Source organism: Lissotriton vulgaris, chromosome 8 (assembly GCF_964263255.1).
Source record: "Lissotriton vulgaris chromosome 8, aLisVul1.2, whole genome shotgun sequence".
NCBI lineage: Eukaryota > Metazoa > Chordata > Amphibia > Caudata > Salamandridae > Lissotriton > Lissotriton vulgaris.
Genome location: NC_141696.1, coordinates 1574911089 through 1574935285, shown reverse-complemented (window position 1 = coordinate 1574935285; position 24197 = coordinate 1574911089). Strand labels below are relative to the sequence as shown.

Below are 24197 nucleotides of genomic sequence, written 5' to 3'. Positions count from 1 at the left end.
GCATACTTTGAACTGAGTACTCTTGTACAGAGCATACTTTGAACTGAGTATTTTTGTACAGCGCATACTTTGAACTGAGTACTTTTGTACAGAGCATACTTTGAACTGAGTACTCTTGGACAGCGCATACTTTGAACTGAGTACTCTTGTACAGCGCATACTTTGAACTGAGTACTCTTGTACAGCACATACTTTGAACTGAGTAATCTTGTACAGCGTATACTTTGAACTGAGTACTCTTGTACAGCGCATACTTTGAACTGAGTACTCTTGTACAGAGCATACTTTGAACTGAGTACTTTTGTACAGCGCATACTTTGAACTGAGTACTCTTGTACAGCGCATACTTTGAACTGAGTACTCTTGTACAGCGCATACTTTGAACTGAGTACTCTTGTACAGAGCATACTTTGAACTGAGTACTTTTGTACAGCGCATACTTTGAACTGAGTACTTTTGTACAGAGCATACTTTGAACTGAGTACTCTTGTACAGCGCATACTTTGAACTGAGTACTCTTGTACAACGCATACTTTGAACTGAGTACTGTTGTACAGCACATACTTTGAACTGAGTAATCTTGTACAGCGTATACTTTGAACTGAGTACTCTTGTACAGCGCATACTTTGAACTGAGTACTCTTGTACAGTGCATACTTTGAACTGACTACTCTTGTACAGCGCATACTTTGAACTGAGTACTCTTGTGTAGAGCATACTTTGAACTGAGTACTCTTGTACAGCGCATACTTTGAACTGAGTACTGTTGTACAGCGTATACTTTGAACTGAGTACTCTTGTACAGCTCATACTTTGAACTGAGTACTCTTGTACAGAGCATACTTTGAACTGAGTACTCTTGTACAGCGTATACTTTGAACTGAGTAGTCTTGTACAGAGCATACTTTGAACTGACTACTCTTGTACAGCGCATACTTTGAACTGATTACTCTTGTGTAGAGCATACTTTGAACTGAGTACTCTTGTGTAGAGCATACTTTGAACTGAGTACTCTTGTACAGCGCATACTTTGAACTGAGTACTCTTGTACAGCGCATACTTTGAACTGAGTACTGTTGTACAGCGTATACTTTGAACTGAGTACTCTTGTACAGAGCATACTTTGAACTGAGTACTCTTGTACAGCGTATACTTTGAACTGAGTAGTCTTGTACAGAGCATACTTTGAACTGAGTACTCTTGTACAGTGCATACTTTGAACTGAGTACTCTTGTACAGCGCATACTTTGAACTGAGTACTCTTGTACAGCGCATACTTTGAACTGAGTACTCTTGTACAGCGCATACTTTGAACTGAGTACTCTTGTACAGCGCATAATTTGAACTGAGTAGTCTTGTACAGCGTATACTTTGAACTGAGTACTCTTGTACAGCGCATACTTTGAACTGCGTACTCTTGTACAGCGTATACTTTGAACTGAGTAGTCTTGTACAGAGCATACTTTGAACTGAGTACTCTTGTACAGTGCATACTTTGAACTGAGTACTCTTGTACAGCGCATACTTTGAACTGAGTACTCTTGTGCAGCGCATACTTTGAACTGAGTACTCTTGTACAGCACATACTTTGAACTGAGTACTCTTGTACAGCGCATACTTTGAACTGAGTACTCTTGTACAGCGCATACTTTGAACGGAATACTCTTGCACAGCGCATACTTTGAACTGAGTACTCTAGTACAGAGCATACTTTGAAGTGAGTACTCTTGTACAGCGCAGTTTCAACTGAGTACTCTTGTACAGTGCATACTTTGAACTGAGTACTCTTGTACAGAGCATACTTTGAACTGAGTACTCTTGTACAGCGCATACTTTGAACTGAGTACCTTTGCAGCGCATACTTTGAACTGAGTACTCTTGTACAGCGCATAGTTTGAACTGAGTACTCTTGTACAGTGCATACTTTGAACTGAATACTCATGTACAGAGCATACTTTGAACTGAGTACTCTTGTACAGCGCATACTTTGAACTGAGTACTCTTGTACAGAGCATACTTTGAACTGAGTACTTTTGTACAGTGCATACTTTGAACTGAGTACTTTTGTACAGAGCATACTTTGAACTGAGTACTCTTGTACAGCGCATACTTTGAACTGAGTACTCTTGTACAGAGCATACTTTGAACTGACTACTCTTGTACAGCGCATACTTTGAACTGAGTACTCTTGTGTAGAGCATACTTTGAACTGAGTACTCTTGTGTAGAGCATACTTTGAACTGAGTACTCTTGTACAGCGCATACTTTGAACTGAGTACTCTTGTGTAGAGCATACTTTGAACTGAGTACTCTTGTGTAGAGCATACTTTGAACTGAGTACTCTTGTACAGCGCATACTTTGAACTGAGTACTCTTGTACAGCGCATACTTTGAACTGAGTACTGTTGTACAGAGCATACTTTGAACTGAGTACTCTTGTACAGCGCATACTTTGAACTGACTACTCTTGTACAGCACATACTTTGAACTGAGTACTCTTGTGTAGAGCATACTTTGAACTGAGTACTCTTGTACAGAGCATACTTTGAACTGAGTACTCTTGTACAGCGCATACTTTGAACTGAGTACTCTTGTACAGCGCATACTTTGAACTGAGTACTCTTGTGTAGAGCATACTTTGAACTGAGTACTCTTGTGTAGAGCATACTTTGAACTGAGTACTCTCGTACAGCGCATACTTTGAACTGAGTACTCTTGTACAGCGCATACTTTGAACTGAGTACTCTTGTACAGAGCATACTTTGAACTGAGTACTCTTGTACAGCGTATACTTTGAACTGAGTAGTCTTGTACAGAGCATACTTTGAACTGACTACTCTTGTACAGCGCATACTTTGAACTGAGTACTCTTGTACAGCGCATACTTTGAACTGAGTACTCTTGTACAGCGCATACTTTGAACTGACTACTCTTGTACAGCACATACTTTGAACTGAGTACTCTTGTGTAGAGCATACTTTGAACTGAGTACTCTTGTGTAGAGCATACTTTGAACTGAGTACTCTTGTACAGCGCATACTTTGAACTGAGTACTCTTGTACAGCGCATACTTTGAACTGAGTACTCTTGTACAGAGCATACTTTGAACTGAGTACTCTTGTACAGCGTATACCTTGAACTGAGTAGTCTTGTACAGAGCATACTTTGAACTGAGTACTCTTGTACAGTGCATACTTTGAACTGAGTACTCTTGTACAGCACATACTTTGAACTGAGTACTCTTGTACAGTGCATACTTTGAACTGAGTACTCTTGTACAGCGCATACTTTGAACTGAGTACTCTTGTACAGAGCATACTTTGAACTGAGTACTTTTGTACAGCGCATACTTTGAACTGAGTACTCTTGTACAGCGCATACTTTGAACTGAGTACTCTTGTACAGAGCATACTTTGAACTGAGTATTTTTGTACAGCGCATACTTTGAACTGAGTACTTTTGTACAGAGCATACTTTGAACTGAGTACTCTTGGACAGCGCATACTTTGAACTGAGTACTCTTGTACAGCGCACACTTTGAACTGAGTACTCTTGTACAGCACATACTTTGAACTGAGTAATCTTGTACAGCGTATACTTTGAACTGAGTACTCTTGTACAGCGCATACTTTGAACTGAGTACTCTTGTACAGAGCATACTTTGAACTGAGTACTTTTGTACAGCGCATACTTTGAACTGAGTACTCTTGTACAGCGCATACTTTGAACTGAGTACTCTTGTACAGCGCATACTTTGAACTGAGTACTCTTGTACAGCGCATACTTTGAACTGAGTAATCTTGTACAGCGTATACTTTGAACTGAGTACTCTTGTACAGCGCATACTTTGAACTGAGTACTCTTGTACAGCGCATACTTTGAACTGACTACTCTTGTACAGCACATACTTTGAACTGAGTACTCTTGTGTAGAGCATACTTTGAACTGAGTACTCTTGTGTAGAGCATACTTTGAACTGAGTACTCTTGTACAGCGCATACTTTGAACTGAGTACTCTTGTACAGCGCATACTTTGAACTGAGTACTGTTGTACAGCGTATACTTTGAACTGAGTACTCTTGTACAGCGCATACTTTGAACTGAGTACTCTTGTACAGAGCATAGTTTGAACTGAGTACTCTTGTGCAGCGCATACTTTGAACTGAGTTATCTTGTGCAGCGCATACTTTGAACTGAGTACTTTTAGACAGCGCATACTTTGAACTGAGTACTTTTGTACAGAGCATAGTTTGAACTGAGTACTCTTGTACAGCGCATACTTTGAACTGAGTACTCTTGTACAGCGCATACTTTGAACTGAGTACTCTTGTACAGCGCATACTTTGAACTGAGTACTCTTGTACAGAGCATAGTTTGAACTGAGTACTCTTGTGCAGCGCATACTTTGAACTGAGTACTCTTGTACAGCGTATACTTTGAACTGAGTACTCTTGTACAGCGCATACTTTGAACTCAGTACTCTTGTACAGAGCATACTTTGAACTGAGTACTCTTGTACAGCATGTAGGAGAGTAGGGTCTGCAATCCTATGATCACCCAGATTTTTTGCTTTTGTTTCACTGGTTTACGACTTTCTCTGGCTGTGGGCCTGCCAATCAGACCCACAGCCTGGCTGTTCTCTTTCTAAATTACGACATGTACCCTAGGTGCATCTACCAATTGGTACTGGGCCACCTTATCAGACCCTGTAACTCAGGGCATGGGTGTACCCAGGGCTGCCAGGGGCTGCAGCATGTATTATGCCACCCCTGGCTGGCCTCCTAAATTTGACACAACTGGCTGCATGACAGCTGGGGCAAAGTCGTGTAATCACCCTTTGCTGTAGGTGTAGTATACCTATACCTAACCCTAAAAATGGACACACAGATTCCTATCAGTCACTCCTATGGCAGGCCTTGACAATCCTGAAGGCAGAGTGCTTGGAATCGTGTGAGATGGTGCTCTGGCATGAGCTGAGCCTGTCTGCAGCTTGCGGAACCAAGTCCTAATAGCTGTTCCATGATATCGCATACCATATACTCTTAAGTGCATTATAATCCTCGCGGTTAAATGCTATCTTTGGTATTGCTTTATCAAAACATGTCGAGTAAGGTGTCATACGAATTGGAATACTAACCCCTCGCCAATTCTGGCGACAGGGTTAGCATTCCACCCTTCTAGAGGGACACGACATGTATGTAACTGTGAACCCCGGTTAAAGTTAACTGAAGCCTCAGCTCCACAAAATGGATGCTGCCACCACAGACACGAGTCTGACCTCCTGCTGCTGGGAGTCCTTCCAGCGAGGGAGGCCTGGACAAAGGGTTTCCTGTCCGGGGCGGTGCTAGCACCGTCCCAGACATGGTTTTGTGTATCCTGGGTAGGCAGGGCTTTTCAGGAAGGTGACTGCTGAGTGGCACCCCGGTGCTCACTACGCATAGGCCAGTCAGAACCAGTTCCAGGGGCACACCAGCCCCTGGCCTGGGGAAGTCCGGCAGGGGAGAGGGGTGTAACCACCCCCCTCCTGGTCCCACCCATAGGCAGGACCTAGTCACCGGGTCAGCCCCCTTTTTTAGTATAAAGATAGGAGCGGGCCCCCTGTTCAAATTAGATCATCTTTGGAATCAAGATACCACTTTCTTCGAAAGGACTTCACGATTTCTTCTTCAAGATTCTCCCTTGTGGCTAAGGAGTAGTCACCCTGCATCAAGCGGGCACCATCCTAAAGAACACTGCGGTCTGCTGCAAGTCCTTCATCACGAATCCGACGACCCAGCTCGACGAGACCCGGCTTCCCTGGCACCTCTGACCTCTACTCACCTCTACAGCCAAGCTGAGAACCGTGAGTGCGACGAGACCTCGAGGGACCGACGATCGCCAAGACTGCACGACATCTTTACTGCAAGCCCACCGTGTCCTCCACTGGTAAGTGCTTTGGGGTCCGAGAAGCCCCGACCCTGCGCAGCTCCAGCACCCAAGGTCAGCCTCCCTGCATCTCCACGATCTGCGTGGGGCCCTTCTGCTGTTTGCTGTGCACCACGTTGTTTGGCTACTAGCCGGCTGGCTTGTGGCCTTCTGAACGACGCCCAACGACTTCACGACTGCTGGTCTGGTTGCTCCCGACTGGCCCTTGCTTCCTTCTTGAAGAGAGGCACCCCGGACCCTCCTGGTCCACTCCAGACGCCATTTTGAGTCCACCGCGTGGGCTTGAATTTGCCAAGGCTTTGTTGCCCAATCCTGGGTCCAGCGACGCCGACAGCTTCTATCTTCGTGGGACAGCTCGATCCTCCATCCTGGTCGCCGACAACGCCTCCTGGTCCGTGAGATCTTCGAGCTCCAGCGTCACCCACTCACCTTGTCGAGGTGGCTACCATCCGGTGCCCTCCTGGTGCCCACTGACTACTGGCTAGTAGTCTCGAACTTGGTCCCCTCTGCTTTCAGGTGTCATCTATCTTCGAGATCCAGGCTTGGATCCAACTGAACTTTCTTCACTGGTCACCGGCCAGCATCTTTTCTTCCGGCTCCTGGTCCGTCTACGAGGATTCCCGACGTCTTTTCAGACCTATGCAGCTGCAGCCCCTGGGCTAGGTAACTTCGGCATTTCGGTGCCCCAGCATAGCCTCACTATCCAAGGGTCAGAATCTACTTTCGTTTTCTCCCTACCAGGTCGGGTTCGCCCGAGAACACTAACTTTCTAAATCCTAGCTATCATAGACTTTTGTCCGCATCTCGCGTGAGAGTGCACACACTGCACCCGAGTCCCCTAGGCCTCCTAGAAGTAATCTAACGATTCCCTAGTCAAGTCCTAGCGATTCCAAAAGCTATTAGTACTGTACTTACCTGCTAGGAATTTCACATTCCACTTTCAGAGTATATGGTTTTCCGTGCCCCTCGGGCATTTGTATATACTGTGCTAACTTAAGTATTTTTGTAAGAGTTTTGGTTTGCGCATACTTTGAACTGAGTACTCTTGTGTAGAGCATACTTTGAACTGAGTACTCTTGTACAGCGCATACTTTGAACTGAGTACTGTTGTACAGCGTATACTTTGAACTGAGTACTCTTGTACAGCTCATACTTTGAACTGAGTACTCTTGTACAGAGCATACTTTGAACTGAGTACTCTTGTACAGCGTATACTTTGAACTGAGTAGTCTTGTACAGAGCATACTTTGAACTGACTACTCTTGTACAGCGCATACTTTGAACTGATTACTCTTGTGTAGAGCATACTTTGAACTGAGTACTCTTGTGTAGAGCATACTTTGAACTGAGTACTCTTGTACAGCGCATACTTTGAACTGAGTACTCTTGTACAGCGCATACTTTGAACTGAGTACTGTTGTACAGCGTATACTTTGAACTGAGTACTCTTGTACAGAGCATACTTTGAACTGAGTACTCTTGTACAGCGTATACTTTGAACTGAGTAGTCTTGTACAGAGCATACTTTGAACTGAGTACTCTTGTACAGTGCATACTTTGAACTGAGTACTCTTGTACAGCGCATACTTTGAACTGAGTACTCTTGTACAGCGCATACTTTGAACTGAGTACTCTTGTACAGCGCATACTTTGAACTGAGTACTCTTGTACAGCGCATAATTTGAACTGAGTAGTCTTGTACAGCGTATACTTTGAACTGAGTACTCTTGTACAGCGCATACTTTGAACTGCGTACTCTTGTACAGCGTATACTTTGAACTGAGTAGTCTTGTACAGAGCATACTTTGAACTGAGTACTCTTGTACAGTGCATACTTTGAACTGAGTACTCTTGTACAGCGCATACTTTGAACTGAGTACTCTTGTGCAGCGCATACTTTGAACTGAGTACTCTTGTACAGCACATACTTTGAACTGAGTACTCTTGTACAGCGCATACTTTGAACTGAGTACTCTTGTACAGCGCATACTTTGAACGGAATACTCTTGCACAGCGCATACTTTGAACTGAGTACTCTAGTACAGAGCATACTTTGAAGTGAGTACTCTTGTACAGCGCAGTTTCAACTGAGTACTCTTGTACAGTGCATACTTTGAGCTGAGTACTCTTGTACAGAGCATACTTTGAACTGAGTACTCTTGTACAGCGCATACTTTGAACTGAGTACCTTTGCAGCGCATACTTTGAACTGAGTACTCTTGTACAGCGCATAGTTTGAACTGAGTACTCTTGTACAGTGCATACTTTGAACTGAATACTCATGTACAGAGCATACTTTGAACTGAGTACTCTTGTACAGCGCATACTTTGAACTGAGTACTCTTGTACAGAGCATACTTTGAACTGAGTACTTTTGTACAGTGCATACTTTGAACTGAGTACTTTTGTACAGAGCATACTTTGAACTGAGTACTCTTGTACAGCGCATACTTTGAACTGAGTACTCTTGTACAGAGCATACTTTGAACTGACTACTCTTGTACAGCGCATACTTTGAACTGAGTACTCTTGTGTAGAGCATACTTTGAACTGAGTACTCTTGTGTAGAGCATACTTTGAACTGAGTACTCTTGTACAGCGCATACTTTGAACTGAGTACTCTTGTGTAGAGCATACTTTGAACTGAGTACTCTTGTGTAGAGCATACTTTGAACTGAGTACTCTTGTACAGCGCATACTTTGAACTGAGTACTCTTGTACAGCGCATACTTTGAACTGAGTACTGTTGTACAGAGCATACTTTGAACTGAGTACTCTTGTACAGCGCATACTTTGAACTGACTACTCTTGTACAGCACATACTTTGAACTGAGTACTCTTGTGTAGAGCATACTTTGAACTGAGTACTCTTGTACAGAGCATACTTTGAACTGAGTACTCTTGTACAGCGCATACTTTGAACTGAGTACTCTTGTACAGCGCATACTTTGAACTGAGTACTCTTGTGTAGAGCATACTTTGAACTGAGTACTCTTGTGTAGAGCATACTTTGAACTGAGTACTCTTGTACAGCGCATACTTTGAACTGAGTACTCTTGTACAGCGCATACTTTGAACTGAGTACTCTTGTACAGAGCATACTTTGAACTGAGTACTCTTGTACAGCGTATACTTTGAACTGAGTAGTCTTGTACAGAGCATACTTTGAACTGACTACTCTTGTACAGCGCATACTTTGAACTGAGTACTCTTGTACAGCGCATACTTTGAACTGAGTACTCTTGTACAGCGCATACTTTGAACTGACTACTCTTGTACAGCACATACTTTGAACTGAGTACTCTTGTGTAGAGCATACTTTGAACTGAGTACTCTTGTGTAGAGCATACTTTGAACTGAGTACTCTTGTACAGCGCATACTTTGAACTGAGTACTCTTGTACAGCGCATACTTTGAACTGAGTACTCTTGTACAGAGCATACTTTGAACTGAGTACTCTTGTACAGCGTATACCTTGAACTGAGTAGTCTTGTACAGAGCATACTTTGAACTGAGTACTCTTGTACAGTGCATACTTTGAACTGAGTACTCTTGTACAGCACATACTTTGAACTGAGTACTCTTGTACAGTGCATACTTTGAACTGAGTAGTCTTGTACAGCGTATACTTTGAACTGAGTACCTTTTCAGCGCATACTTTGAACTGAGTACTCTTGTACAGCGCATACTTTGAACTGAGTACTCTTGTACAGCGCATACTTTGAACTGAATACTCATGTACAGAGCATACTTTGAACTGAGTACTCTTGTACAGCGCATACTTTGAACTGAGTACTCTTGTACAGAGCATACTTTGAACTGAGTACTTTTGTACAGCGCATACTTTGAACTGAGTACTCTTGTACAGCGCATACTTTGAACTGAGTACTCTTGTGCAGAGCATACTTTGAACTGAGTATTTTTGTACAGCGCATACTTTGAACTGAGTACTTTTGTACAGCGCACACTTTGAACTGAGTACTCTTGTACAGCACATACTTTGAACTGAGTAATCTTGTACAGCGTATACTTTGAACTGAGTACTCTTGTACAGCGCATACTTTGAACTGAGTACTCTTGTACAGAGCATACTTTGAACTGAGTACTTTTGTACAGCGCATACTTTGAACTGAGTACTCTTGTACAGCGCATACTTTGAACTGAGTACTCTTGTACAGCGCATACTTTGAACTGAGTACTCTTGTACAGAGCATACTTTGAACTGAGTACTTTTGTACAGCGCATACTTTGAACTGAGTACTTTTGTACAGAGCATACTTTGAACTGAGTACTCTTGTACAGCGCATACTTTGAACTGAGTACTCTTGTACAACGCATACTTTGAACTGAGTACTGTTGTACAGCACATACTTTGAACTGAGTAATCTTGTACAGCATATACTTTGAACTGAGTACTCTTGTACAGCGCATACTTTGAACTGAGTACTCTTGTACAGTGCATACTTTGAACTGACTACTCTTGTACAGCGCATACTTTGAACTGAGTACTCTTGTGTAGAGCATACTTTGAACTGAGTACTCTTGTACAGCGCATACTTTGAACTGAGTACTGTTGTACAGCGTATACTTTGAACTGAGTACTCTTGTACAGAGCATACTTTGAACTGAGTACTCTTGTACAGCGTATACTTTGAACTGAGTAGTCTTGTACAGAGCATACTTTGAACTGAGTACTCTTGTACAGTGCATACTTTGAACTGAGTACTCTTGTACAGCGCATAATTTGAACTGAGTAGTCTTGTACAGCGTATACTTTGAACTGAGTACCTTTTCAGCGCATACTTTGAACTGAGTACTCTTGTACAGCGCATACTTTGAACTGAGTACTCTTGTACAGCGCATACTTTGAACTGAGTACTGTTGTACAGCGTATACTTTGAACTGAGTACTCTTGTACAGCGCATACTTTGAACTGCGTACTCTTGTACAGCGTATACTTTGAACTGAGTAGTCTTGTACAGAGCATACTTTGAACTGAGTACTCTTGTACAGTGCATACTTTGAACTGAGTACTCTTGTACAGCGCATACTTTGAACTGAGTACTCTTGTGCAGCGCATACTTTGAACTGAGTACTCTTGTACAGCACATACTTTGAACTGAGTACTCTTGTACAGCGCATACTTTGAACTGAGTACTCTTGTACAGCGCATACTTTGAACGGAGTACTCTTGCACAGCGCATACTTTGAACTGAGTACTCTAGTACAGAGCATACTTTGAAGTGAGTACTCTTGTACAGCGCAGTTTGAACTGAGTACTCTTGTACAGTGCATACTTTGAACTGAGTACTCTTGTGCAGAGCATACTTTGAACTGAGTACTCTTGTACAGCGCATACTTTGAACTGAGTACCTTTGCAGCGCATACTTTGAACTGAGTACTCTTGTACAGCGCATAGTTTGAACTGAGTACTCTTGTACAGTGCATACTTTGAACTGAATACTCATGTACAGAGCATACTTTGAACTGAGTACTCTTGTACAGCGCATACTTTGAACTGAGTACTCTTGTACAGAGCATACTTTGAACTGAGTACTCTTGTGCAGCGCATACTTTGAACTGAGTACTCTTGTACAGCGTATACTTTGAACTGAGTACTCTTGTACAGCGCATACTTTGAACTGAGTACTGTTGTACAGAGCATACTTTGAACTGAGTACTCTTGTACAGCGCATACTTTGAACTGACTATTCTTGTACAGCACATACTTTGAACTGAGTACTCTTGCACAGCGCATACTTTGAACTGAGTACTCTTGTACAGAGCATACTTTGAACTGAGTACTCTTCTACAGCGCATACTTTGAACTGAGTACTCTTGTACAGAGCATACTTTGAACTGAGTACTTTTGTACAGCGCATACTTTGAACTGAGTACTCTTGTGCAGAGCATACTTTGAACTGAGTACTCTTCTACAGCGCATACTTTGAACTGAGTACTCTTGTACAGCGCATACTTTGAACTGAGTACTCTTGTACAGAGCATACTTTGAACTGAGTACTTTTGTACAGCGCATACTTTGAACTGAGTACTTTTGTACAGAGCATACTTTGAACTGAGTACTCTTCTACAGCGCATACTTTGAACTGAGTACTCTTGTACAGCGCATACTTTGAACTGAGTACTCTTGTACAGCACATACTTTGAACTGAGTAATCTTGTACAGCGTATACTTTGACTGAGTACTCTTGTACAGCGCATACTTTGAACTGAGTACTCTTGTACAGCGCATACTTTGAACTGACTACTCTTGTACAGCGCATACTTTGAACTGAGTACTCTTGTGTAGAGCATACTTTGAACTGAGTACTCTTGTGTAGAGCATACTTTGAACTGAGTACTCTTGTACAGCGCATACTTTGAACTGAGTACTCTTGTACAGCGCATACTTTGAACTGAGTACTGTTGTACAGCGTATACTTTGAACTGAGTACTCTTGTACAGCGCATACTTTGAACTGAGTACTCTTGTACAGAGCATACTTTGAACTGAGTACTCTTGTACAGCGTATACTTTGAACTGAGTAGTCTAGTACAGAGCATACTTTGAACTGACTACTCTTGTACAGCGCATACTTTGAACTGAGTACTCTTGTGTAGAGCATACTTTGAACTGAGTACTCTTGTGTAGAGCATACTTTGAACTGAGTACTCTTGTACAGCGCATACTTTGAACTGAGTACTCTTGTGTAGAGCATACTTTGAACTGAGTACTCTTGTACAGCGCATACTTTGAACTGAGTACTCTTGTACAGCGCATACTTTGAACTGAGTACTGTTGTACAGCGTATACTTTGAACTGAGTACTCTTGTACAGCGCATACTTTGAACTGAGTACTCTTGTACAGAGCATACTTTGAACTGAGTACTCTTGTACAGCGTATACTTTGAACTGAGTAGTCTTGTACAGAGCATACTTTGAACTGAGTACTCTTGTACAGTGCATACTTTGAACTGAGTACTCTTGTGTAGAGCATACTTTGAACTGAGTACTCTTGTGTAGAGCATACTTTGAACTGAGTACTCTTGTACAGCGCATACTTTGAACTGAGTACTCTTGTACAGCGCATACTTTGAACTGAGTACTGTTGTACAGCGTATACTTTGAACTGAGTACTCTTGTACAGCGCATACTTTGAACTGAGTACTCTTGTACAGAGCATACTTTGAACTGAGTACTCTTGTACAGCGCATACTTTGAACTGAGTACTCTTGTACAGAGCATACTTTGAACTGAGTACTCTTGTACAGCGTATACTTTGAACTGAGTACTCTTGTACAGAGCATACTTTGAACTGAGTACTCTTGTACAGCGCATACTTTGAACTGAGTACTCTTGTACAGCGCATACTTTGAACTGAGTACTGTTGTACAGCGTATACTTTGAACTGAGTACTCTTGTACAGCGCATACTTTGAACTGAGTACTCTTGTACAGAGCATACTTTGAACTGAGTACTCTTGTACAGTGTATACTTTGAACTGAGTAGTCTTGTACAGAGCATACTTTGAACTGAGTACTCTTGTACAGTGCATACTTTGAACTGAGTACTCTTGTACAGCGCATACTTTGAACTGAGTACTCTTGTACAGCGCATACTTTGAACTGAGTAGTCTTGTACAGCGTATACTTTGAACTGAGTACCTTTTCAGCGCATACTTTGAACTGAGTACTCTTGTACAGCGCATACTTTGAACTGAGTACTCTTGTACAGCGCATACTTTGAACTGAGTACTGTTGTACAGCGTATACTTTGAACTGAGTACTCTTGTACAGAGCATACTTTGAACTGAGTACTCTTGTACAGAGCATACTTTGAACTGAGTACTCTTGCACAGCGCATACTTTGAACTGAGTACTCTAGTACAGAGCATACTTTGAAGTGAGTACTCTTGTACAGCGCAGTTTGAACTGAGTACTCTTGTACAGTGCATACTTTGAACTGAGTACTCTTGTGCAGAGCATACTTTGAACTGAGTACTCTTGTACAGCGCATACTTTGAACTGAGTACCTTTGCAGCGCATACTTTGAACTGAGTACTCTTGTACAGCGCATAGTTTGAACTGAGTACTCTTGTACAGTGCATACTTTGAACTGAATACTCATGTACAGAGCATACTTTGAACTGAGTACTCTTGTACAGCGCATACTTTGAACTGAGTACTCTTGTACAGAGCATACTTTGAACTGAGTACTCTTGTGCAGCGCATACTTTGAACTGAGTACTCTTGTACAGCGTATACTTTGAACTGAGTACTCTTGTACAGCGCATACTTTGAACTGAGTACTGTTGTACAGAGCATACTTTGAACTGAGTACTCTTGTACAGCGCATACTTTGAACTGACTATTCTTGTACAGCACATACTTTGAACTGAGTACTCTTGCACAGCGCATACTTTGAACTGAGTACTCTTGTACAGAGCATACTTTGAACTGAGTACTCTTCTACAGCGCATACTTTGAACTGAGTACTCTTGTACAGAGCATACTTTGAACTGAGTACTTTTGTACAGCGCATACTTTGAACTGAGTACTCTTGTGCAGAGCATACTTTGAACTGAGTACTCTTCTACAGCGCATACTTTGAACTGAGTACTCTTGTACAGCGCATACTTTGAACTGAGTACTCTTGTACAGAGCATACTTTGAACTGAGTACTTTTGTACAGCGCATACTTTGAACTGAGTACTTTTGTACAGAGCATACTTTGAACTGAGTACTCTTCTACAGCGCATACTTTGAACTGAGTACTCTTGTACAGCGCATACTTTGAACTGAGTACTCTTGTACAGCACATACTTTGAACTGAGTAATCTTGTACAGCGTATACTTTGACTGAGTACTCTTGTACAGCGCATACTTTGAACTGAGTACTCTTGTACAGCGCATACTTTGAACTGACTACTCTTGTACAGCGCATACTTTGAACTGAGTACTCTTGTGTAGAGCATACTTTGAACTGAGTACTCTTGTGTAGAGCATACTTTGAACTGAGTACTCTTGTACAGCGCATACTTTGAACTGAGTACTCTTGTACAGCGCATACTTTGAACTGAGTACTGTTGTACAGCGTATACTTTGAACTGAGTACTCTTGTACAGCGCATACTTTGAACTGAGTACTCTTGTACAGAGCATACTTTGAACTGAGTACTCTTGTACAGCGTATACTTTGAACTGAGTAGTCTAGTACAGAGCATACTTTGAACTGACTACTCTTGTACAGCGCATACTTTGAACTGAGTACTCTTGTGTAGAGCATACTTTGAACTGAGTACTCTTGTGTAGAGCATACTTTGAACTGAGTACTCTTGTACAGCGCATACTTTGAACTGAGTACTCTTGTGTAGAGCATACTTTGAACTGAGTACTCTTGTACAGCGCATACTTTGAACTGAGTACTCTTGTACAGCGCATACTTTGAACTGAGTACTGTTGTACAGCGTATACTTTGAACTGAGTACTCTTGTACAGCGCATACTTTGAACTGAGTACTCTTGTACAGAGCATACTTTGAACTGAGTACTCTTGTACAGCGTATACTTTGAACTGAGTAGTCTTGTACAGAGCATACTTTGAACTGAGTACTCTTGTACAGTGCATACTTTGAACTGAGTACTCTTGTGTAGAGCATACTTTGAACTGAGTACTCTTGTGTAGAGCATACTTTGAACTGAGTACTCTTGTACAGCGCATACTTTGAACTGAGTACTCTTGTACAGCGCATACTTTGAACTGAGTACTGTTGTACAGCGTATACTTTGAACTGAGTACTCTTGTACAGCGCATACTTTGAACTGAGTACTCTTGTACAGAGCATACTTTGAACTGAGTACTCTTGTACAGCGCATACTTTGAACTGAGTACTCTTGTACAGAGCATACTTTGAACTGAGTACTCTTGTACAGCGTATACTTTGAACTGAGTACTCTTGTACAGAGCATACTTTGAACTGAGTACTCTTGTACAGCGCATACTTTGAACTGAGTACTCTTGTACAGCGCATACTTTGAACTGAGTACTGTTGTACAGCGTATACTTTGAACTGAGTACTCTTGTACAGCGCATACTTTGAACTGAGTACTCTTGTACAGAGCATACTTTGAACTGAGTACTCTTGTACAGTGTATACTTTGAACTGAGTAGTCTTGTACAGAGCATACTTTGAACTGAGTACTCTTGTACAGTGCATACTTTGAACTGAGTACTCTTGTACAGCGCATACTTTGAACTGAGTACTCTTGTACAGCGCATACTTTGAACTGAGTAGTCTTGTACAGCGTATACTTTGAACTGAGTACCTTTTCAGCGCATACTTTGAACTGAGTACTCTTGTACAGCGCATACTTTGAACTGAGTACTCTTGTACAGCGCATACTTTGAACTGAGTACTGTTGTACAGCGTATACTTTGAACTGAGTACTCTTGTACAGCGCATACTTTGAACTGAGTACTCTTGTACAGAGCATACTTTGAACTGAGTACTCTTGTACAGCGTATACTTTGAACTGAGTACTCTTGTACAGCGTATACTTTGAACTGAGTAGTCTTGTACAGAGCATACTTTGAACTGAGTACTCTTGTACAGCGCATACTTTGAACTGAGTACTCTTGTACAGCGCATACTTTGAACTGAGTAGTCTTGTACAGAGCATACTTTGAACTGAGTACTCTTGTACAGCGCATACTTTGAACTGAGTACTCTTGTACAGCGCATACTTTGAACTGAGTAGTCTTGTACAGAGCATACTTTGAACTGAGTACTCTTGTACAGCACATACTTTGACCTGAGTACTCTTGTACAACGCATACTTTGAACTGAGTACTCTTGTACAGAGCATACTTTGAACTGAGTACTCTTGTACAGGGCATACTTTGAACTGAGTACTCCTGTACTGCGTATACTTTGAACTGAGTACTCTTGTACAGAGCATACTTTGAACTGAGTACTCTTGTACAGCGCATACTTTGAACTGAGTACTCTTGTACAGCGTATACTTTGAACTGAGTAGTCTTGTACAGAGCATACTTTGAACTGAGTACTCTTGTACAGTGCATACTTTGAACTGAGTACTCTTGTACAGCGCATACTTTGAACTGAGTACTCTTGTACAGCGCATACTTTGAACTGAGTAGTCTTGTACAGAGCATACTTTGAACTGAGTACTCTTGTACAGCACATACTTTGACCTGAGTACTCTTGTACAACGCATACTTTAAACTGAGTACTCTTGTACAGCGCATACTTTGAACTGAGTCGCCTCCAGGTACTGAAGACAGGGCCAGTTTCTCACTGTGTCTGTCAGTGGGTCAGACCATAAAGGTGTTTAGAAAACATGCACATTCAATCTTTGGCCTCACTGCGAGTGACACTGAGCAATGGTTACGAACGACAGTTACAGCTGTGATTCTGTGCAGGTTTCTGTGTGTCAGGAAGGTTCACAGTTGCCAGGATATTGTCACGGTGTGAGTGAAGGGACGTGCAGTGCGCAGCGGGCGGCCTGTGTATTTGGGGGAGTTGGAGTGAGGAGATGCAATAAGTGCTGCAGAAGGGAGGGAGTAGATGATGCTGAGGAGGAAAGAGATGAGGTGTAAGTCATAGAGGAGATGGAGAGAGAAAGGGTGAACATGTCTAACACAGTGAACATAGCAGGAGTGATTGCGACACTCCGAAGACCTCCAAACCCCCCACCCAACAGCCCACCCCCGCTCCCCACTGCTCAGAGCTTCGGAAAGCCGCTCCCCACAACCCAAAGGGGGTCTAGTGTATCCCGTCTTCCTGCACTCAGAGTGCCCCCTCATCGGTGACCAGACCAGAGAGTTTAACATGATTTTTGTGGGTTGGGGGGGCGGGGGGTGGTGCTCACTCCGGGGGATTCAAAGGAGAGCAGGCATTTTATTCTACCTCAGACCACACCCCTCCCGTGCTATTTTTAAGTTTCAAGAGTGTTCCATCTTTTCAGGGCAGGTGGTATTTGTTGGTGCAGGTCTCCACTACGGTGCAGCTGCTACCGGTGATATCAGTTTTATTTCTGCACCTGTCAGTCTGAGCGCTGCCTTCCTACACCGGCTCACCTGGTGCGGACCCTTCACGGCCGGATATACCAGGAGCTAAAGGTCTGCTCCTGGTAACACTAGGGGGCCGATCTACAAGAAACGAATGCAGCGCGGCGCCGCAAGTCATCTGGCTGGGCTGCAATAGTGTCCAAGCACAGGGATGAGACACGTTTACAATGATATGTTGCATTCTTGTGCTCTCCCCTGCGCTGGCGCACAAACTGCTGCAAGGCACCGGCGCAGGCGCCCTTGCACCATGGCGCAAGCATGCTTGCGTCGTGGGGAGATTGTTTTTGTGCCTGACGCGGCTCCTTCCTGAACAAAAATAATCAAGTGAGGTGATTTTCTCTTCCAATATGTGCTGTAGAATGCATCACGCATTGAAAGAGGAAACAAACCAGGAGAAATGAAGACATTTCTCCTCGTTGCGCCTCGCTACGCCACCCCGTAGCATTCAGACGCATTTCCAGATTTACGATTTCTCGTAAATCTGGAAATGCATCAGTGGACATGGGTGTTGCGTGAGAACACCCACAGCAACACCCATGTCACGCCCCTAAAATGCAAAGTGTTGCATGAACAGGGGTGATATTTACAAGCACGGGTTAAGTCACGCAGGGTGACTTTACCTGTGCTTGTAAATATCACTCAGCAGGCTGCGCCACTGACGCACCAATGGCGCAAGGGGCTTGTAAATCTGCCCCAGGTGTGATGTTAGTGCTGTCTTGTAAGTGTGTGTACAGTGATTTAACACCGGAAGCACTTGGCTTATCCACCCCACACACCTTGTAATGAGGCAGCAGGGGCGCCGCAAACCCCGCTCTAGCAGTTACAGCCAGGGTGGGGTTCTTCATGGGCCTCTTTTGTCTGCAGCACCACAGACAAAGGCAAAGGGTGGAGGGAGGAAGGGAGGAATGAGGGAAGAAAGGAAGGAATAGTGGATGGAAGGAATAGTTAATTGAAAGGGTGGAGGCATAAGTGCATGAGCGAAAGGGTGGATTTAAGGATGGATGAGTGAAAGAGATGGAGAGTGGATGTATGAATGGATGGATAAGTGAGTGAAAGGATGAATGCGTGAAATAGTAAATGCATGGATGAGTAGAAAGCTGAATGGGTGGGTGGAATAAAAGGGTGGATGGATGAGTGGAGTAAAAGGATGGATGGATGAGTGAAAGGATGGAGAGATGGATGTATGAAAGTGGGAAAGGATGTATGTAAAGATGGATGAGTGAAAGGGTGGATGAATGAATGAAAAGGAGGGTAGATGGATGTTCAGATGAAAGGGTGGACCGACAGATGAGTGAAAGGGTGGATGATGAGTGAGTGAAAGGATGGATGAGTGAAATTGTGAATGGATAGATGAGTGGATGGATGAATGGTTGAAGGGTGGATAGGTGAGTGATAGGATGGATGGCTGAGTGAAAGGGTGGATGGATGAATGGATGAAAAGGCGTGTGGATAAGTGAAATGATGGACGAGTTAATGAGTTAATGAGTGGAGGATGGATGGCTTTGATGGATAGGTTTGAAGATGGTTGGATAGGTTTTGATATAGATAGGGAAGATGGATGGATAAACGGTCAGATGGAATGGTGACCAACAGAATGATGGTCAAAAGATTGAATAAATGAAAGAATGTATGTATGAAATGGTGGATGCCAGCAGGTGGATGGATGGATGGATGAAAGGATGAAAAGATAGATGTTTGGATGGAAGAGACAAGCAAGCTCTTCTGGGGAAAACCGCAATGAGTTGCTTTAAGATAAAATACATTTATTTATGTGAACGAAATCAAGTCCTTATTAACAAATTTACCTGTTGTGAACTCGACATCAACCGCGACTCACAAATATGTAGTCAGGCAAGCACTAAGACTTATGTCCGAGGAGGACATGGGTGGAGTGGCACGAAGCCAGCAGACAAACGCAAGAACAAGAAATGCCGTCCCAATCGAACAGTGCAGGTTGGATGGCACGTAGCCAGCAGACAAACGCAGGAACAAGAAATGCCGTACCAATTGAACAGTGCAGGTTGGGTGGCACGTAGCCAGCAGACAAACGCAAGAACAAGAAATGCTATACCAATTGAACAGTGCAGGTTGGGTGGCACGTAGCCAGCAGACAAACGCAAGAACAAGAAATGCTGTACCAATCGAACACTGCAGGTTGGTGGCACGTAGCAGACAGACAAACCCAAGAACAAGAAATGCCGTACCAATCGAACAGTGCAGGTGGGTGGCACGTTGCCAGCAGACAAACGCAAGAACAAGAAATGCCGTACCAATCGAACAGTGCAGGTTGGGTGGCACGTTGCCAGCAGACAAACGCAAGAACAAGAAATGCCGTACCAATCGAACAGTGCAGGTTGGGTGGCACGTTGCCAGCAGACAAACGCAAGAACAAGAAATGCCGTACCAATCGAACAGTGCAGGTTGGGTGGCACGTTGCCAGCAGACAAACGCAAGAACAAGAAATGCCGTACCAATCGAACAGTGCAGGTTGGGTCGCACATAGCCAGCAGACAAACGCAAGAACAAGAAATGCCGTACCAATCGAACAGTGCAGGTTGGGTGGCACGTAGCCAGCAGACAAACGCAAGAACAAGAAATGCCGTACCAATCGAACAGTGCAGGTTGGGTGGCACGTAGCCAGCAGACAAACGCAAGAACAAGAAATGCCGTACCAATCGAACAGTGCAGGTTGGGTGGCACGTTGCCAGCAGACAAACGCAAGAACAAGAAATGCCGTACCAATCGAACAGTGCAGGTTGGGTCGCACGTAGCCAGCAGACAAACGCAAGAACAAGAAATGACGTACCAATTGAACAGTGCAGGTTGGGTGGCACGTAGCCAGCAGACAAACGCAAGAACAAGAAATCCTGTATCAATCCCACATTTATGAGCAGCGACAACACAACGGTCCATGGAAGATTGGACCAAATAAAGCACACATGGCCGGAGAGGTACGCACGCTCCCAAAACACCACAAAGTCAGATGCCACATGAGTTAGGAACACATAGCCAATCAGAACACAGCACGCAGCTCACGCAGTGATCACGCACTACCCATGTCGGACTGACACATTACCCACTAGCCACATTGTGTCCACTCCACGCAAGGTTGAGACCCATCTGGATTAATTTGAACAATTGGCCGACACGAGCACTACCTTTGAGGTGCTGCGCACGACTGTTGGCCATCGCAGCCCCGCCCACCAATTAGAACGCCCACGCCGCGGCGGACATGGGTTAATCAAACTGTTCCTGTTATGCCAAACGCCTCTTGTCTCTTGTTTTTCAAATGTATTTCATGTTTAAGCAACAGTGCCATAAAAGCTTTGTTTCAAAGCTGGGTCAGGCGTGTTTTAATTTCCTGGCTGCTCCCGTGCGCGAGAGCCTTATTGTATGAACCCTGTGACCATGTTTGGGGTGAGTTCTCTGCTGCGAAAGGGTCTATTTTCATGTTTAGTTCTTGGAGAATTAAAGTACTTTTCTTTTTCTGAAGTAAAGTATAAACTGTGCATCCATTCATTAAGAGTTATGGGGCCATATGTATCAAGATACCAATTAGCAATTCTGTAATAGCGATTTTTAAGAAATCGCTATTTCAGAATCGCTTATTGGTATGTATCAAGAAAAACTCTTTTTTTTAGCGATTTCTTGATATTCCTTAATTGCGAATTCGCAGATTGCGAATTCGCAATTAAGGAATACTTTCCCATTCATTTCTATGGGCCAGTAGGCCCATAGGAAGAAATGAGAATTTTTTCTCAATTTGCGAATTCGCTATTTGCTAATCGCAAATTGAGAATAATTTAAAGGGTGCAGGGGTGTCCAAAGGACACCCTGTTGCACTCCTGAAATAAATATGGGTGCACATGTGGTGCACATACATGCCCTAAGGGCATGTATGTGCGTCACATGGCACTTTGAAAAATGCAAAAATGTGCAGTGCGATTCCTTAAGGCCATTTAGCAATTTTTTTTGCCTTCTTACATTGCATTTAAGGAATTGCAAATTTTGCTATTCCTTATTTTGCATTGGATGTTTCTTCATACATATCATTTTGCGAATTCCCATTCGCAAAGGCCGAAATTCTGCGATTTTCGGCCTTTGCAAATGCGAATTTCATTGATACATATGGCCCTAAACTACTAACGAGCAGCTGCAAGTTCGAGGCAAAGACGTTAAAGAATGTCGCTGTGAGTAACTGTTGTTTAGTGTGTACGGCTCGGTGGGCTCAAGCACGTGCTGCAGGGGTCCGTGTGTGGCCCGCAAGATCACAATTTGGAATCCTGCGTGCCATCCAATGAAACGCCACCCATCGGCCTTATAGCGCCCAGAGGCTCGTGCAGACGAATGCGCGCTTTACTGAACAGGTTATGTTGTATACAGCGCCCCTGTAATGAGCTCCAGCCATGTGATTAATAAGCATATATGAGCTATACATTCTATATCACCATTATCAGAGCACGACTGACCTCCAGAGGAAGAAAGTTCAAAGGAAAGAGTGTTGAAGAGGCAGCGGCCTCGTGCAAAGGAGCGACATTTCAGCAGGCGCGCAAGACGCAAAGTGGCATCATGGCATGCAAGCAAAGTGGCATCGTGGCGTGTATACAATGTGACTGCAGGCGGTATTTATATTTAATAATGGCAAAGGGCGGGGGCTGCCCTTTCTTTTCTGCCTCTCCCCTGCTGCCAGGCGTGCCCACAGCGCCCCGCGGATGGCATGTGTCGTGGTGAACAGTGCCAGGGCAACCAGATGCAGAGGGCACCAGGGCTGGTGATGACGTGATCACCTTTTCATCTCAGTTCATCATTTGCAATAAAACTCTACAACAATGGAACTGCGAATCCACATTTATGAGTTAAATACATATGGAAATGAAACAGTTGCGCCTTAGTTTTTTTCCCTTCCAAACAGTAGAAATAAGAACAAATACATAAATACGGATGAAGTCAGATGGGAAAGAAAAGACATGTATCCCATAACTGTAAAGACATCATAACAGAGCATAACGAGGAACACGGGTATTAATCCCCTGAGAGGCAGGCGGGGCTGGAGCAAAGTCAGTCACATTTCGGATTCGATTACTGACAGATCTTAACGCAGAGGCGCTCGTGTCAGGCCGGCGCCTTGGAAAGGCCGACAGGGCTGGGGGGTGGTGGGGGGGGCAGTTTGATGTCAGGCCAGCGCGTAGCAAAGGCTCACAGGGTTGGGTAGAGTCAGCTAAATGTCAGGCAAGTGCACCTGAAGGACTTGCACCGCTACGTAAGGCACATGTCAGCCTAGTGCCTTTAGAAGGCTGGTAGAGCTGAGGCGGAGTCAGTTAGACGCTAGCCCCATGTTTTGAAGCCTTCGTAGCACTTGGTGAATGATGAAGGGTGATGTGGGTGGGAGCGAATGGATCCACCCCATGTCAGTGCTGACCCGCAGGGCTGGGGCAGGGTCAGTCACATACCGACAAGTGCCACCACCTTGAACTGGGGGTCCACCCTCGAACCCCCCCCCCCCCTCCAGGTCTCCCTTGTTGCAGTGAGTAAGGGGTAGGAGGGTGCACTCACGCCCGGTGCTCAGGCACTCCCAGCGACAGCAGGGACTCCAGGGGCGGACGGGGGCTCCGGCTCCGCAGTTTACCGCAGACCTTGGCGTAGAGGGGCAGCTCGGCCTCCGCCATCTCTTCCTCCCCTCACTGCAGACTGAGGGCAGAGGAGAGCTCGGCAGAGCGTCTCACCTCCTGCAGAAGAACCACATCCTGTGCGGGGCCTGCCTCTCACAAGCAGCTGCCTACCCCAGGCCACTGCCTGCAGCTGGAGCCTGTGGGAGGAGGGCCCTGGTAGAGTCAGGGGTGCCAGGGAGGGGTGAGACACAAGTGGCCAGGACCCTGACCCTAAAGATGGCACCTTTACTGCAGAGGGCCCTGGTAGAGTCAGGGGTGCCAGGGAGGGGTGAGACACACGTGTACAGGCCCCTGACTCTGAAGATGGCACCTTTACTGAAGAGGGCCCTGGTAGAGTCAGGGGTGCCAGGGAGGGGTGAGACACACGTGTACAGGCCCCTGACTCTGAAGATGGCACCTTTACTGAAGAGGGCCCTGGTAGAGTCAGGGGTGCCAGGGAGGGGTGAGACACACGTGTACAGGCCCCTGACTCTGAAGATGGCACCTTTACTGAAGAGGGCCCTGGTAGAGTCAGG

The 24197-nt window shown here is 44.3% G+C and overlaps 1 protein-coding gene across 1 annotated transcript in view; it reads right to left on the bottom strand.

Moving 5' to 3' along the window:
• The window catches only part of UBASH3A (ubiquitin associated and SH3 domain containing A), a 281915-nt gene extending 258203 nt beyond the window's left edge, over window positions 1-23712 (bottom strand). Inside the window, exon 1 of the mRNA XM_086935867.1 lies at window positions 23567-23712. Coding sequence (XP_086791993.1) covers window positions 23567-23679 — 113 coding nt within the window. The 5' untranslated portion in view covers window positions 23680-23712. The remainder of the gene's footprint in view (window positions 1-23566) is intronic.
• Window positions 23713-24197: the final 485 nt, after the last annotated feature.